Source organism: Podarcis tiliguerta (assembly GCF_965153285.1).
Source record: "Podarcis tiliguerta genome assembly, chromosome: 6".
Lineage (NCBI taxonomy): Eukaryota > Metazoa > Chordata > Lepidosauria > Squamata > Lacertidae > Podarcis > Podarcis tiliguerta.
Genome location: NC_139539.1, coordinates 3,898,049 through 3,913,087, shown reverse-complemented (window position 1 = coordinate 3,913,087; position 15,039 = coordinate 3,898,049). Strand labels below are relative to the sequence as shown.

Sequence of the window (15,039 nt, the reverse complement as noted above, 5' to 3'; positions counted from 1 at the left end):
GCTATCCCTTTTCTAGCAGCAGCCGGTCAGATGCCTTAAATACTCCACCTTCAGTCAACGGGATCCATTGCTTGTCTGACTCACATGATGTTTCAGAATTATTTCAGACAAGCAAAAGGTTTTTCAAAGCTGGTAAGGCCGGAGAGAAAGATCTGGAATGTGATCATCCTGCCCACACAAAGGAGGTCTTTCAAAAATAGCTATTTTAGAACAGCGCTGATGGAAGCACTTCAGCTTTTCTTTCCAGGTTTGCAGTCAAAGGTTTTAAAATTGCCCCAGACCAAACATTTACATAGCTGCGAGTCAGCAGATGCAAAACAAGGTTGACTGGTGGGTGCATTTTAACACCTTATCTCCTAGCAGTTTCTTATTTTATGAAACAAATGAAAGAGGAACGAAATACTCCAATTCCCCAAACCCAGAGCAAAAAGAAAACCTTTTGTGTTTGAAATCAATCCAGCCGCCTTCTTTTTTAATTTTGCACCTGCCTTAATTCTGCGCCCCCAGGATGGATGATAAGAATCCATTTTACGCTTTTATCAAGCTTGTGAACTAAGTTAGGCTGAAGGAATCTGGGAACACGGGACTGCTAAACCCCAAATACAAAGCCTCACTAACCTGGTCCTGAGCAATACAAGTTAAGTTAATATTGCATCTCAACTACCTGCAGAAAAAAACGCAGCAACAGGTTTATAAATAACTTTTATTAGGGCAAATCAAGTAAAATTGTACACAAAACCCAGCATATTTTGTAGTGGAACTCAGTGCCGACAAGCCTGGTTCTAATAATGCACCGTAGGGCAATGCCCCATCTGGGATAGGGGTCAGAGCTTAGCTAAGCACCTGCAGCTTGGCAAGAACAGCCTTTGCTCCTATAGCCTTGGAAGGATGCAGAATGTAATGCTGCCATAGGGAAGGGAAGCAGGAAAAACTGGTTGTAGAGAAAGGAGCAAAAAACAGCATCTCTCCACGGACATTGCAAGAAGCCTGTCTGCACGGGGACTACAATAAGAAGTCCAGCCTGCCCTCGAACCCAGTAAGAGGCCAGCATTTCCACTCAATCCTTTTGCCCAGCCCTCACGTGTATGGAAATACAGGGAAGCAAGTCGTCTTCTCGATGGCGCATGAGCTGAGCCTGTGAGTCTTGACCTTCGCTGTGCCAGAGCCACTCCAAAAGCCCAGGCTGTCCCAGAGCTCAGCTTGACGTTCGCTCCTGACTTCCATTCCCCTGAAGCGAGACAGCCTCTTCTTCCAGAAGTTCAGAGTTCTCCTCCCCTCTTGTTTAATGGCAGTTCTGACAGTTGGGGTGGCAGGGGGCTCCATTCAGCTTGCAGCGGCAGCCCCCGTTGGTATCGCCAGGACCCTGCGGGGGGAGGAGATGGAGATAGAAAGCAATGAAACAGAGGGCAGACGGCGGGTACATAAGGAAGAGGTTATCTCACAGGGTTGGAGACGGAGGAAGCCATGGGAGGGTCCTGATGACAGTGCAAGGACAATGTAGGTCTTCCTGTACAGGAAAGGTCAGGGTCCAAAAAACAAAGCGGGTCAGGAAATTGCCAGACAGGAAAACGGGGAGAGACGGGAGGAAACCTCCTGTAGGATTGCTACTTTTGAAATTGTCCTTCACGTGATTACCGTATTTTTCGCCCTATAGGACGCACCGTCCCATAAGGCGCACCTAGTTTTTTGGGGGGGAAATAATAGGAAAAAAATTATTCCCCCGCCCCCAGGCACATGGTTGGGGCGGGGGAAGCCCGAGCTTCAACCGGCCCCAGCCACCAAACAGGCAGCTCTCTGCAAGCCATGGGAGCCCAGCACTGGCTCCCGCTGCTTCCTGAGAGGTCCGCGAAGCCTGGACGCGCTGAGCTTGGCGCGCGCAGGCTTCAGCATGCAGGCAACTCTCCGCAAGCAGCGGGAGTGCTCCCGCTGCTTACGGAGAGGTCCACGAAGCTGGACGCGCTGAGCTCAGCGCGCGCAGGCTTCAGCATGCAGGCAACTCTCCACAAGCAGCAGGAGCGCTCCCGCTGCTTGCGGAGAGGTGCGCGAAGCCTGCATTCGCCCCATAGGACGCACACACATTTCCCCTTCATTTTTGGAGGGGGAAAAGTGCGTCCTATAGGGCAAAAAATACGGTATGTGGGAAATTGCTTCCTTCGAAGTTAAAAAAAACAAACCCTACTTATTTGTGCATTGTCACCCTGTAGTCAATACAGTGGTACCTCTGGTTGCAAATGGGATCCGTTCCGGAGGCCCATTCCCAACCTGAAAAGAACGCAACCCAAGTCTGCAGGTCATGATTCGCCACTTCTGCGCATGCGTGTGATGTCATTTTGCTCATCTGCACATGCGCGAGCGGCGAAACCCGGAAGTAACCCGTTCTGTTACTTCTGGGTCGTCGTGGGATGCAACCTGAAAGCGTGCAGCCTGAATCAAATGTAACATGAGGTATGACTGTATTCTAGTTTTCCATCTGGATTCTCTTGTTTGGGTCGGGGAAAGTAGGAAAGAAGGAATCATGGAATCATAGAATCATAGAGTTGGAAGAGACCACAATGGCCATCGAGTCCAACCCCCCGCCAAGCAGGAAACACCATCAGAGCACTCCTGACATATGGTTGTCAAGCCTCTGCTTAAAGACCTCCAAAGAAGGAGACTCCACCACACTCCTTGGCAGCAAATTCCACTGTCGAACAGCTCTTACTGTCAGGAAGTTCTTCCTAATGTTTAGGTGGAATCTTCTTTCTTGTAGTTTGGATCCATTGCTCCGTGTCCGCTTCTCTGGAGCAGCAGAAAACAACCTTTCTCCCTCCTCTATGTGACATCCTTTTATATATTTGAACAGGGCTATCATATCCCCCCTTAACCTCCTCTTCTCCAGGCTAAACATGCCCAGCTCCCTTAGCCGTTCCTCATAAGGCATCGTTTCCAGGCCTTTGACCATTTTGGTTGCCCTCCTCTGGACACGTTCCAGTTTGTCAGTGTCCTTCTTGAACTGTGGTGCCCAGAACTGGACACAGTCCTCCAGGTGAGGTCTGACCAGAGCAGAATACAGTGGCACTATTACTTCCCTTGATCTAGATGCTATACTCCTATTGATGCAGCCCAGAATTGCATTGGCTTTTTTAGCTGCCGCGTCACACTGTTGGCTCATGTCAAGTTTGTGGTCAACCAAGACTCCTAGATCCTTTTCACATGTACTGCTCTCAAGCCAGGTGTCACCCATCTTGTATTTGTGCCTCTCATTTTTTTTGCCCAAGTGCAATACTTTATATTTCTCCCTGTTAAAATTCATCTTGTTTGTTTTGGCCCAGTTTTCTAATCTGTCAAGGTCGTTTTGAAGTGTGATCCTGTCCTCTGGGGTGTTAGCCACCCCTTCCAGTTTGGTGTCATCTGCAAATTTGATCAGGATGCCCTTGAAGGGCTCCAGCTCAGTAGAGCACATTGGGATGCAGTGACTTCTGCTATTACTGCACTGCAAGGGGCTTGCACATCTTGACATCTTGGATATGCTTCATGCAACAGTTTTGCGCACCAGAGCAGTTCCAAAACTCTTTGGGTTCAAAGGGGAACACAGCAGGCCTCATCGTACGCAAGACCAGAAGCCGTTCCCAGCCACACAGGTCTCTCAGAAGACACCTGATTACATCCCTTGTGCTAGGGTGGCTGGACAGGATTCTTGGTCTGCAACATCAGGGCTGTGGAACAGCCCTGGGCCATCGCCAGCCCTCTCCTCTCATTAACTGGAAGTTTCCCATCTCGGCTTTCTCACACCTGCACAATCAAGACACACAAGAAGCCCTGGACTCGAAAAGACGGAAGACTACAGAATTAGGGCATGCCATTTCAGGAATGAAACTTCAATGATTGCAAATAACTTCAGTGCAAAATATGTTTTCGGGGTTTGAGGAATTCAGATTTGCTATTGTTTTTGAGACTGGGCAACATTTAGTGTGGTAAACCCATGTATGATTATAAAGCACATAAGCTGCTCTTGGAAAATTTTACCTTCTGAAAGTATGTCACCTAGCCCAACTCCCACGCAAGGCAGTAACTTCTTGAAGGCATCTGGTTGGCCACTGTGGGAACTAGATGCTGGACTAGACTGGACTTTTTGTCGGATCCAGTAGAATTTGTCTTACATTCTTACAAAGCTTGGATTGGAGCGGCCGCCGAGACCACATAACACCAGCCTTGAAAGACCTACATTGGCTCCCAGTACGTTTCCGAGCACAGTTCAAAGTGTTGGTGCTGACCTTTAAAGCCCTAAATGGCCTCAGTCCAGTATACCTGAAGGAGTGTCTCCACCCCCATCGTTCTACCCAGACACTGAGGTCCAGCACCGAGGGCCTCCTGGCGGTTCCCTCCCTGCGAGAAGCAAAGCTACAGGGAACCAGGCAGAGGGCCTTCTCGGTAGTGGCACCCACCCTGTGAAATGCCCTCCCATCAGATGTCAAGGAAATAAATAACTATTGGACTTTTAGAAGACATCTGAAGGCAGCCCTGTTTAGGAAAGTTTTTAATGACTGATATTTTAATGTATTTTTAACTTTATGTTGGAAGCCACCCAGAGTGGCTGGGGAAACCCAGCCAGATGGGCGGGTTGAAATAATAATAAATAATAAATAATAAATAATAAATAATAAATAATACAGTCATACCTCAGGTTGAAGTAGCTTCGGGTTAAGCATTTTCAGGTTGCGTTCCATGGCGACCCGGAAGTAATGGAATGCATTACTTCTGGGTTTCGCCGCTCATGCACGCGCAGACGCTCAAAATGTCACACGCATGCGCGGAAGTGGCAAATCATGACCCACGCATGCGCAGACGCGCAGACGCGGGTTGCATTCGCTTCAGGATGTGAACGGGGCTCCGGAACAGATCCCGTTCACATCCAGAAGTACCACTGTTAATAATAATAATAATAATAATAATAATAATAATATAGTCATACCTTGGGTTACAGGCGCTTCAGGTTGAATTTTTTTGGGTTGCGGACCACCGGAAGTACCACAACGGGTTACTTCCGGGTTTCGACAGTCGCGCATGTACAGAAGCACTAAATCGCGCTTTGTGCATAAGCGCCAAATCGCAACTCGCACGTGCACAGACGCGGGTTGTGTACGCTGCGGGTTGCGAATGTGCATCCCGCACAGATCACGTTTGCAACCTGAGCGTCCACTGTAATACTTTATTATTATTATTGTTAAGTTGTGGGCGAACATATCAGACGACACAGCGATTCTTCAAACAGCTCTTCTTTATTCTGAGGCCAGAACTGAACTGAGCTGAAGGGCTCAGTCAGCCTGCTTATATAGAGCTCCAGTACCTTGTTACTGTAACATCTTTCTAAAACTATCCAATCACTGAACATCACTTTCGATCCTTCATTTGCATAACTATCTACAGTATCCCCCTGCTGGCCCAGGGTGAGAACTTCAGTACATAACAATTATTATTATTATTAAGCTTCAACAGCCAACCAGTTTCTCGGGAAGAGTTTATCTGTTGCAACACCTTCAGCTCTGCTCTTGCATCCTGCAAGTCCTCACTACGGTCCTCAGCACCTAAACAACCAGATGTTGTAGTCCAAGTGTTTTGGACTACAACTCCCATCAGCCCCAGCTGGCATTCACAAAGGCTGACAACGATTGCGGTTGAGGTTCCTGGTGTCACACAGCCCATGCCCATCCAAGCGGATGGAATCTTTCAAAGCCAAATCCGTGAATGGATTGGGGGGGTCTTAAAGGACCCCAGAGCCCACTACACACCGTTTGAAGAGAATCCGCTCTCTGTCGCGCGCTTGATCAACACATACCGCAGGCCCCCACCGCGGCCCTTTAGTCACCCAGCAGATCTCCGTGTGGCAGACAGTGCATCGGATCCAGTCGCAGCCGTCTTTCTTCTGCACGATAATCTTGCATGTGGGACAGTGCATGGCCTCCCCTTTCTGAACCATGTTCTGAAGGAGAAAGCATGTTTAGGTTTGCCTCTTCCAACAGAGAGGGCAGGGATAAGGGCAAGGGGGTGATGGCAGGTCATTGCATGGTGCAGATTGTGCCAGAACTAGACTATTCACTCCCCCAGGGTGGGTGGTTGCTGCATGGATGGGTCTAGAAATAATAATAATAATAATAATAATAATAATAATAATAATAATAATAATAAATTTTATTTATACCCTGCCCTCCCCAGCCAAGACCGGGCTCAGGGCGGCTAACACCTGATATAAAAACAATTGATTGAACTACAACTTTAAAACAAGATTAAAATACAGCATTAAAATGCAGCCTCATTTCTGCAGAAACTCAAAAACTTTTTTGGGGATGAAAACGTCAAGTCTTCACCAAGGCTTACTATCCAGACTGGTCCTACGTTGACCAGGAAAAAGCCAGGGAAGTCCCCAAATAGGAGTTCCATCACAGAAGAAAAAAGGGAAAAAGAAAGAGGGGAAGGGGATCAAGTTGATTCCAAGCCAAAGGCCAGGTGGAACAATCTGTCTTACAGGCCCTGCGGAAAGAAATCAGACCTCGCAGGGCCCTGGTCTCATGAGGCAGAGCGTTCCACCAGGCCGGGGCCAGTGTTGAAAAGGCCCTGCCTCTGGTTGAGGCTAATCTGACTTCCTTAGGGCCTGGGACCTCTAGAGTGTTGCTATTTGTGGACCTTAAGGTGCTCCATGGGGCATAGAAATCCCCAAACTCTTCCAAAACTATATGTACATGCTGCAAATCAGCTGGGATCAGCATGCATGTGCAAACCATATCACCAGACCTTCCCCCCCACTGACAGGTGATGGAGTCGTGTTGATGTCCGGGCCCAATTCAAGGGGCTCATGTTTTTAAGGCCCTGAGCAACTTTGCCCCCCAAATATCCAAAGGTGTCTCCATCACTGCAGACTTCTAAGATGTTAAGCTACGTGGGTGGTGGAGGGGCTCTCTTAGTCATCCAGCCCCTCTCAGAAGGGACAGGCTGGGACAGAGCCTTCTCTGCAGCAGCCCCTAAGTTGTGGAACTCCCTCCCTGAGCAGGCGCCCTGAGCCCCTACACAGCTTTTGCCATACAGTGAAGCCACACACTCTTTACTTTGCCCTTTGACAACTGAGGGGGTTTGTGGGACCCACCTCTTTCGCTGATTTTATACTGCCCTGTTCCGTTTTGAACGGTTTTGAATGTTTCATAGCTGCAATGGTTTTATCTGGGGGGCTTTTTTGGAATTGTATATTCTACTGTTGGAACCCATCCTGGGTGGGTAGGAAATTCAATTATGAATAAATGAATGAATGAATACATTAAGCTGATCTACTGATTCGTGTTATATATGTGTGTGTGTGTGTGTATAAAATAAATACATTTATGAGAAAACATGTGTGTGTGTGTGTGTGTGTGTGTGTGTGTGTAAAATAAATACATTTATGAGAAAACAGACGTACATACAAGTAAACAAACAAACAAACAAACAAACAACGGAAAAATCAAACAAACCACCACACTATAAGATACAAGATGATTAATATAATTATCATCATACAGTGGTACCTCGGGTTACATACGCTTCAGGTTACATATGCTTCAGGTTACAGACTCCGCTAACCCAGAAACAGTGCTTCAGGTTAAGAACTTTGCTTCAGGATGAGAACAGAAATTGTGCTCCGGCGGCGCGGCAACAGCAGGAGGCCCCATTAGCTAAAGTGGTGCTTCAGGTTAAGAACAAGTTTCAGGTTAAGTACGGACCTCCGGAACGAATTAAGTACTTAACCCAAGGTACCACTGCATATACTCCTGATACTGAACACAATTATAAAACTTATAGAGAAGAAATTTAAAACCGACTTCCAATTAATCTCACTGTACTTTAAGATTCACGATACATTTTTGCATGCGTTTCGTGAATTTTTCATTGCTGACTTTGTGCTGTTTACCACCCTGGTGTTTTTTTTCCTTAAAGTTGGAGCTGCCAACATTTTTTGCAGGTAAAATGTACAAGCCAACTGCTCTCTTTCCCAGCTACTTCATGAACCAGGGGGTGGAGGACTGCTAATATACTGGAAGAATTCGAAATCGACGAGATCAGAGATTTACTGAAGAATGGGAAAAGTTTTCAGAATATATGCATAATTTAAGTGGAAAACAAATAACGCTTGTAACCTTTAATGAAGCTTTGTAAAAAAGAAAGGTTAGAATTTGAGTGAAACAAGATTTAATTTATAAACAATTAGGTGAGATCTCAGAAATGTGTAGGAAATTAAGAAGGGAAGGAGTACCAGCCAAGTTGAGGGAAGTCAAAAAAAAGAGAATGGATGTAAAAAACTGTATGAATTGTATTAATTTGTTTTATTTGTAAACTGAATAAAAATTATATTAAAAAAAATAATAATATACTGTGTGGGCCTGAACTTGGGGGTGACCCTCTCCCTCCCCCTTTCAGAGCCCCTCAGCCACCCCTTCTCACCAGCAACATCTGTGTGGTCTGCTGCGCAGCCTGGTCATTCTGAGCTCGGATCTGGAGGTCATCCTGATACTCTTTGCAGTTCATGTTTTCGTGAATAGCCTGCAGATGAGACACGTGGTTTGGATCCTGACTTCCAGTCTCCTTCCCCCAAATGGTTAGCAAACACTTGTAGGGTGCCCCATAAATGATGTCATGTACCCAATAGCCTCTTATCAAGCCAACCTAGGCATCTGCTGAAAATGGCAGATTCCAGATACCACCAATGGGCAGGAAATGGTCAATTGTTCTATTTTTGTTCTAAAGGTAAAGGGACCCCTGACCATTAGGTCCAGTTGTGGCTGACTCTGGGGTTGCGGTGCTTATTTTGCTTTATTGGCCGAGGGAGCCGGCGTACAGCTTCCGGGTCATGTGGCCAGCATGACTAAGCCGCTTCTGGCGAACCAGAGCAGCGCACGGAAACGCCGTTTACCTTCCTGCCAGAGTGGTACCTATTTATCTACTTGCACTTTGACGTGCTTTCAAACTGCTAGGTTGGCAGGATCAGGGACTGAGCAACGGGAGCTCATCCCGTCACGGGGATTCGAACCGCCGACCTTCTGATCGGCAAGTCCTAGGCTCTGTGGTTTAACCCACAGCACCACCCGCGTCCCTGCCAGCAGTAATAAGGCAAGCACAAAGCAAGCATGTGATCCAGTATAACCTTTTAAGGATATCTGACTGTGATGCATAGCAGCTGGCTAAATGCATTGAGCAAATAAGACACAGCCCTGTGGCTTTCAAGGTGCCAACAATCAGCTGATAGCTGGGACTAGCAAATCCCTTACCTGACTGAAGGCATGCAAAGGAGCTCATTGTAACCATCAGGCGGAGAGTGGCTGCACCAAGCTCTTCTGAACATGCTGTCCGGCAAAGGTTTGCAGCGCCCACAATCAGCTGACTGTTAGTGCTTGCAAAGGCGGCCAACAGATTGAGGTTGAATCCTGACAAGACAGAAGTTCTATTCTTGGGGGACAGGAGGCGGGCAGGTGTGGAGGACTCCCTGGTCCTGAATGGGGTAACTGTGCCCCTGAAGGACCAGGTGCGCAGCCTGGGAGACATTTTGGACTCACAGCTGTCCATGGAGGTACAGGTCAGTTCTGTGTCCAGGGCAGCTGTTTACCAGCTCCATCTACTACGCAGGATGAGACCCTACCTGCCCGCAGACTGTCTCGCCAGAGTGGTGCATGCTCTGGTTATCTCCCGCTTGGACTATTGAAATGCGCTCTACGTGGGGCTATCTTTGAAGGTGACCCGGAAACTACAACTAATCCAGAATGCAGCAGCTAGACTGGTGACTGGGAGCGGCCACCAAGACACTGGTCTTGAAAGACCTACACTGGCTCCCAGTACGTTTCCAAGCACAATTCAAAGTGTTGGTGCTGACCTTTAAAGCCCTAAACGGCTTCAGCCCAGTATACCTGAAGGAGCGTCTCCACCCCCATTGTTCTGCCAGGACACTGAGGTCCAGCGCCAAGGGCCTTCTGGTAGTTCCCTCCCTGCGAGAAGCCAGGTTACAGCGAACCAGGCAGAGGGCCTTCTCGGTAGTGGCACCTGCCCTGTGGAAGGCCCTCCCACCAGATGTCAAAGGGAAAAACAACTAGCAGACTTTCAGAAGACATCTGAAGGAAGCTCTGTTTAGGGAAGCTTTTAATGTTTAATAGACTATTGTATTTTAATATTCTGTTGGAAGCCACCCAGATTGGCTGGGGAAACCCAGCCAGATGGGCGGGGTATAAATAAATTATTATTATTATTATTATTGCTCCAAAGCTTGCAGGCCTGCTTTGAATAGGGGAAATAGGGGAAATGTCCTTTTGCAAGGGCTGGCATCCCTCTGCTTACAGGTGCAGCCTGAATACAAATCGTGCCGGCAAATATATTTTAAAGGGATGCTTGAAATGGACGCAGTCAGTGCCAATCAGCTGACTGACACCAACAGCACACTTTCAAAAGAGCCCGGCTGATTGGCGCTGCGAGAGAGCCCCTCTGAAGTTGCCACCTGATGTCATCATGACATCAGGTGACTAGCCTTGCACCAGCAAGGGACAGCCAAGGGCAGGATCCGGCCCACCGATCCTGAGCTCCAACCACGTTTGCCACCTCCCAGCTGTGGACTGGTCTTCCCTTCCCCGCCCGCAGGCTAAATTTCTAGCGTAACCGACACATCCATGCACAACGGCAGTTTCTAGATGAGCAGAGAGACTCTCACCTGGCAAAGCAGGCAGTTCACCTTCTCGCACACGGGACACGGGAACTCGTTCACGTCGTCCTCGTAGAAGCACCAGCCCCGGCAGTCCGTGGTTTTGCAGTGGTAGCTGGAGCGGCTGCGGTTTTCGGCAACGGAGACTCCCAGGTCCAAGAAACGCTGGTACTCGTCTTTGCTCAGGAGCTGGAGATCAAATGGAGAAAACAACATCAGAGGAGACCCCCCAAAAGGGAAGCAAATTGCCCCAGCTGCCTAATCATGCTGTTTTAAGTCAGGGAATCTGCCTCTGAAAGATCGAGTGAGAATAATGTTGCCCGTGGAACCCAGGATTTTGCAAGAGCTGCTGGGCTTAGATAGCAGGGTTAATAATAATAATAATAATAATAATAATTTATATCCCACCCTCCCCAGCTGAAGCTGGGCTCAGAGGGGCTAACAACAGTAAAAGTAACACAGTTTACATAAAATCACAATCAATTAATAGAATAAATTATAAAATCAATTCATTCAAAAATCAGTTCAGAATCAAATTAATGGCAACCCTTGGGCTAGAGTTCTATGAGGATTACCATGGCCTCTGACCCCAGTTTACATAGCACCCTCCTTCCCAACCACAAAGCTCTTTTCTTCTGATTTGTGATAAAAGATTATTTATATCCCACCCTCCCCAGCCGAAGCTGGGCTCAGGGCGGCTAATAAAATAATACAACATTCTAAAATCAAGAATGTTGCAAGCTCCAACTGGTGCATCAATCAATCTGAAATGTAGCTCAGTTGGTTAGAGAAATGAGGTTACAGGGAGCCAGGCAGAAGACTTTCTTGGTGGTGGCGCCCGCCCTGTGGAACGCCCTCCCATCAGATGTCAATGAAATAAACAACTCTCTGACTTTTAGAAGACATCTGAAGGCAGCCCTGTACAGGGAAGATTTTAATGTTTGATGTTTTATTGTGTTTCTAATATTCTGTTGGAAGCTGCCCAGAGTGTCTGGGGAAACCCAGCCAGATGGGCAGGGTAATAATAATAATAATAATAATAATAATAATAATTATTATTCCTGCATTGAAGGGTTGGACTAGATGACCCTCAGAGATCCTTCCACCTTGACAATTCTTTGATTCTATGATAATCAGCCAGAAATAATTTGTGAGAGCACCCATGTGGCACACTGATTAGGAGTGTTGAACCAAGGAATCCCAATTGCTGAAAACTGGGAAAATGAAATTGTGCCAACAAAAACGGAATGGCAAGACAAACTGTTAGAGTATATTGAACTGGCTAGATTAACAGAGGCAGCTAGAGATCACACTAGACAAGAGTTTGAAAAAGCAGGGGGGAAATGCAGAGAATACTTCACAAATCAATGCCCTAAAATACATACCCGGACATGTCTCGATTAATGTCTGCAGGAGAATTTGTGGATATTTAAGTTATAATTAGAAAAATCTTAATAATTATTCAGCTTATAAGAAGTACATAAGGAGGCCAGATACAGAATAAAGGAAGTCTTTTATTTGGTTGTTTGTATTGTTGTATGTTATGCTTATTGTATTACTGTATTGGGGGAGTTATGTTATGTTGTAAATAAAATTTTCAATTAAAACGGAGCATTGAACCAAGGAGTTCAGTGCCCCTCCCTGTGAAGCTCATTGGGTGAACATCAGAGAGACCAGTCACTCTCTCACTCTCAACCTAGCCTACCTCACAAGGTTAAAAAGGTAAAGGTACCCCTGCCTGTACGGGCCAGTCTTGACAGACTCTAGGGTTGTGCGCCCATCTCACTCAAAGAGGCCGGGGGCCAGCGCTGTCCGAAGACACTTCCGGGTCACGTGGCCAGCGTGACATCGCTGCTCTGGCGAGCCAGAGCCGCACACGGAAACGCCGTTTACCTTCCCAATAGTAAGCGGTCCCTATTTATCTACTTGCACCCGGGAGTGCTTTCGAACTGCTAGGTTGGCAGGCGCTGGGACTGAAGGACGGAAGCGCACCCCGCCGCGGGGATTCGAACCGCCGACCTTTCGATCGGCAAGCCCTAGGCGCTGAGGCCTTTACCCACAGCGCCACCTGCGTCCATCGACCTCACAAGGTTATTGCAAGGATAAAATTGGGGAGAGGGACGGAAAGAAACATATACACTATCCTGAGCTTCTTGCGGGAAATCCAGTGTGTGTGTGTGTGTGTGTAAGGTAAAGGGACCCCTGACCGTTAGGTCCAGTCGTGGCCGACTCTGGGGTTGCGGCGCACATCTTGTTTATTGGCCGAGGGGGCCGGCGTACAGCTTCCAGGTCATGTGGCCAGCATGACTAAGGTGCTTCTGGCGAACCAGGGCAGTGCATGAAAACACCCTTTACTTTCCCGCCGGAGCGGTACCTATTTATCTACTTGCACTTTGACGTGCTTTGGAACTGCTAGGTTGGCAGGAGCTGAGCAACAGGAGCTCCCCCCGTTGCGGGGATTCGAACCGCCGACCTTCTGATCAGCAAGTCCTAGGGTCTGTGGTTTAACCCACAGCGCCACCCGCATCCTGCGTGTGTGTATGTGTGTACAAAACAGACATTTTAACTGGCCTACCGCTTTGACCTCCCGTTCCAGCAACTGCCCCGGGCAGGAGTATTTCTCGTCAATGTAGGGGCAACGCACTTCGGGCTCCTGGCTGTTGAGGATGGTTCCTCTCAAGCAGTCCCTGGAGGGAGAAATTATTGGGGGGGGGGGACACATACGTCACACGGAAATGGGAGGTTCGGAAACTTCGGCTGGTGCAGAATTCAGCAGCCGGGTTGCTCACTGGGACATAGCGGTTTGTCCATATTGCAACCCTCCTGGCCCACTGGTTGCCAATGAGTTTCCAGGCCTAATTCAAAGCGCTGGTTTTGAGCTACAAAGCCTTAAACGGCTCAGGACCGCAATATCTCAAGGGCCGCCTCTCACCATATGACCCTAAGATCATCATCAGAGGCTCCTATTCGTGTGCCTCCTCCACAAGAGATCCCGAGGGTGGCAACACGGGAACAGGGCCTTCTCTGCAGTGGCTCCCCGTCTGTGGAATGCTCTCCCCAGGGACGCTTGCCTGGCACCTTCACTATTTAGCTTTAGGTGCCAGGCAAAAACATTGACATTGTTATTATCAGCGCTCAACATAAAATCACAATAAAAAACACAAAATAAATAATAATAAATAATTAATAATAATAATAATAAAGCAAGAATAATCCAATAACCCCCCCCAACACATTTTCAAAAGGGCATTGGATGCCAATCAGCCAAAAGCTTGGCTACAGAAGCATGTTTTTGCCTGGCACCTAAAGGTGTATAATGAAGGCCCCAGCTGCACCTCCCAATGCCCTTTCAAAGGTTTTGTGGGAGTTGTTGTTTCGTTGCTTCTGTTTTCACTATTTATTTGTGGCTTTATCCCGTGTTTTTATCTTATGAACCACCCAGAGATCGTTTGACGAAGAGTCCAGGTCCGAAAAACAGATCCTTAGGGGACTCTACTCTTCATTTCTCTCCACCTGGGGAAAATTCCCATTTATACTCCTCTTCTTAAGGGAGCCGTTCCATTGCAGCTTTGAAGGTGACCTGGAAACTGCAACTAATCCAGAATGCAGCAGCTAGACTAGTGACTGGGAGCAGCTGCTGAGACCACATAACACCGGTCTTGAAAGACCTATATCGGCTCCCAGTACGTTTCCGAGCACAATTCAAAGGGTTGGTGCTGACCTTTAAAGCCCTAAACGGCCTCGGTCCAGGATACCTGAAGGAGCGTCTCCACCCCCATCGTTCTGCCCGGACACTGAGGTCCAGCTCCGAGGGCCTTCTGGCGGTTCCCTCCCCGCAAGAAGCGAGGTTACAGGGAACCAGGCACAGGGCTTTCTCGGTGGTGGCGCCCGCCCGTCATATGTCAAGGAAATAAACAACTATCTGACGTTTAGAAGGCATCTGAAGGCAGCCCTGTTTAGGAAAGTTTTTAATGTTTGATGTTTTATCGTGTCTTTATTATTCTGTCGGAAGCCGCCCAATGTGGCTGGGGAAACCCAGCCTGATGGGCAGGGTATAGGTAATAAATTATTATTATTATCATTACTGGATCATTTACTTACTTGCAGAAGGAATGTAAGCATTCCCGCAAGGTCACCCCCTCGCCAGGCTGCAGGGCCAAGAAGCAGATGGGGCACTCCAGGGCCTCGTCCGATGGCACCAAGCTCTGCCCATCCAGCTGTAGAAGCCGCTGGTAGTTTTTCTGTTTCTTCTGCTCCTTAGCCTACATAAAAAGAGAGAGAGAGAGAGAAACATCGGAGAGATTGAAGCATTTGGCGACATGTCCGGATTGACAATCCATAAAACTGAATCAGAA

At 47.8% G+C, this 15,039-nt stretch overlaps 1 protein-coding gene across 4 annotated transcripts in view; it reads right to left on the bottom strand.

The window, feature by feature from the left end:
* Positions 1 to 689: 689 nt before the first annotated feature.
* Positions 690 to 15,039, bottom strand: part of RBCK1 (RANBP2-type and C3HC4-type zinc finger containing 1) — a 32,647-nt gene continuing 18,297 nt past the window's right edge. For all 4 annotated transcript variants that reach the window (XM_083447459.1, XM_083447461.1, XM_083447460.1 and 1 more), the window contains exons 8-13: positions 14,786 to 14,946; positions 13,260 to 13,371; positions 10,694 to 10,873; positions 8,446 to 8,544; positions 5,816 to 5,959; positions 690 to 1,363 (exon numbers count right to left, since the gene is read on the bottom strand). In XM_083447459.1, the coding sequence (XP_083303585.1) occupies positions 1,283 to 1,363; positions 5,816 to 5,959; positions 8,446 to 8,544; positions 10,694 to 10,873; positions 13,260 to 13,371; positions 14,786 to 14,946 (777 nt within the window). In that variant the 3' untranslated portion in view covers positions 690 to 1,282. The remainder of the gene's footprint in view (positions 1,364 to 5,815; positions 5,960 to 8,445; positions 8,545 to 10,693; positions 10,874 to 13,259; positions 13,372 to 14,785; positions 14,947 to 15,039) is intronic.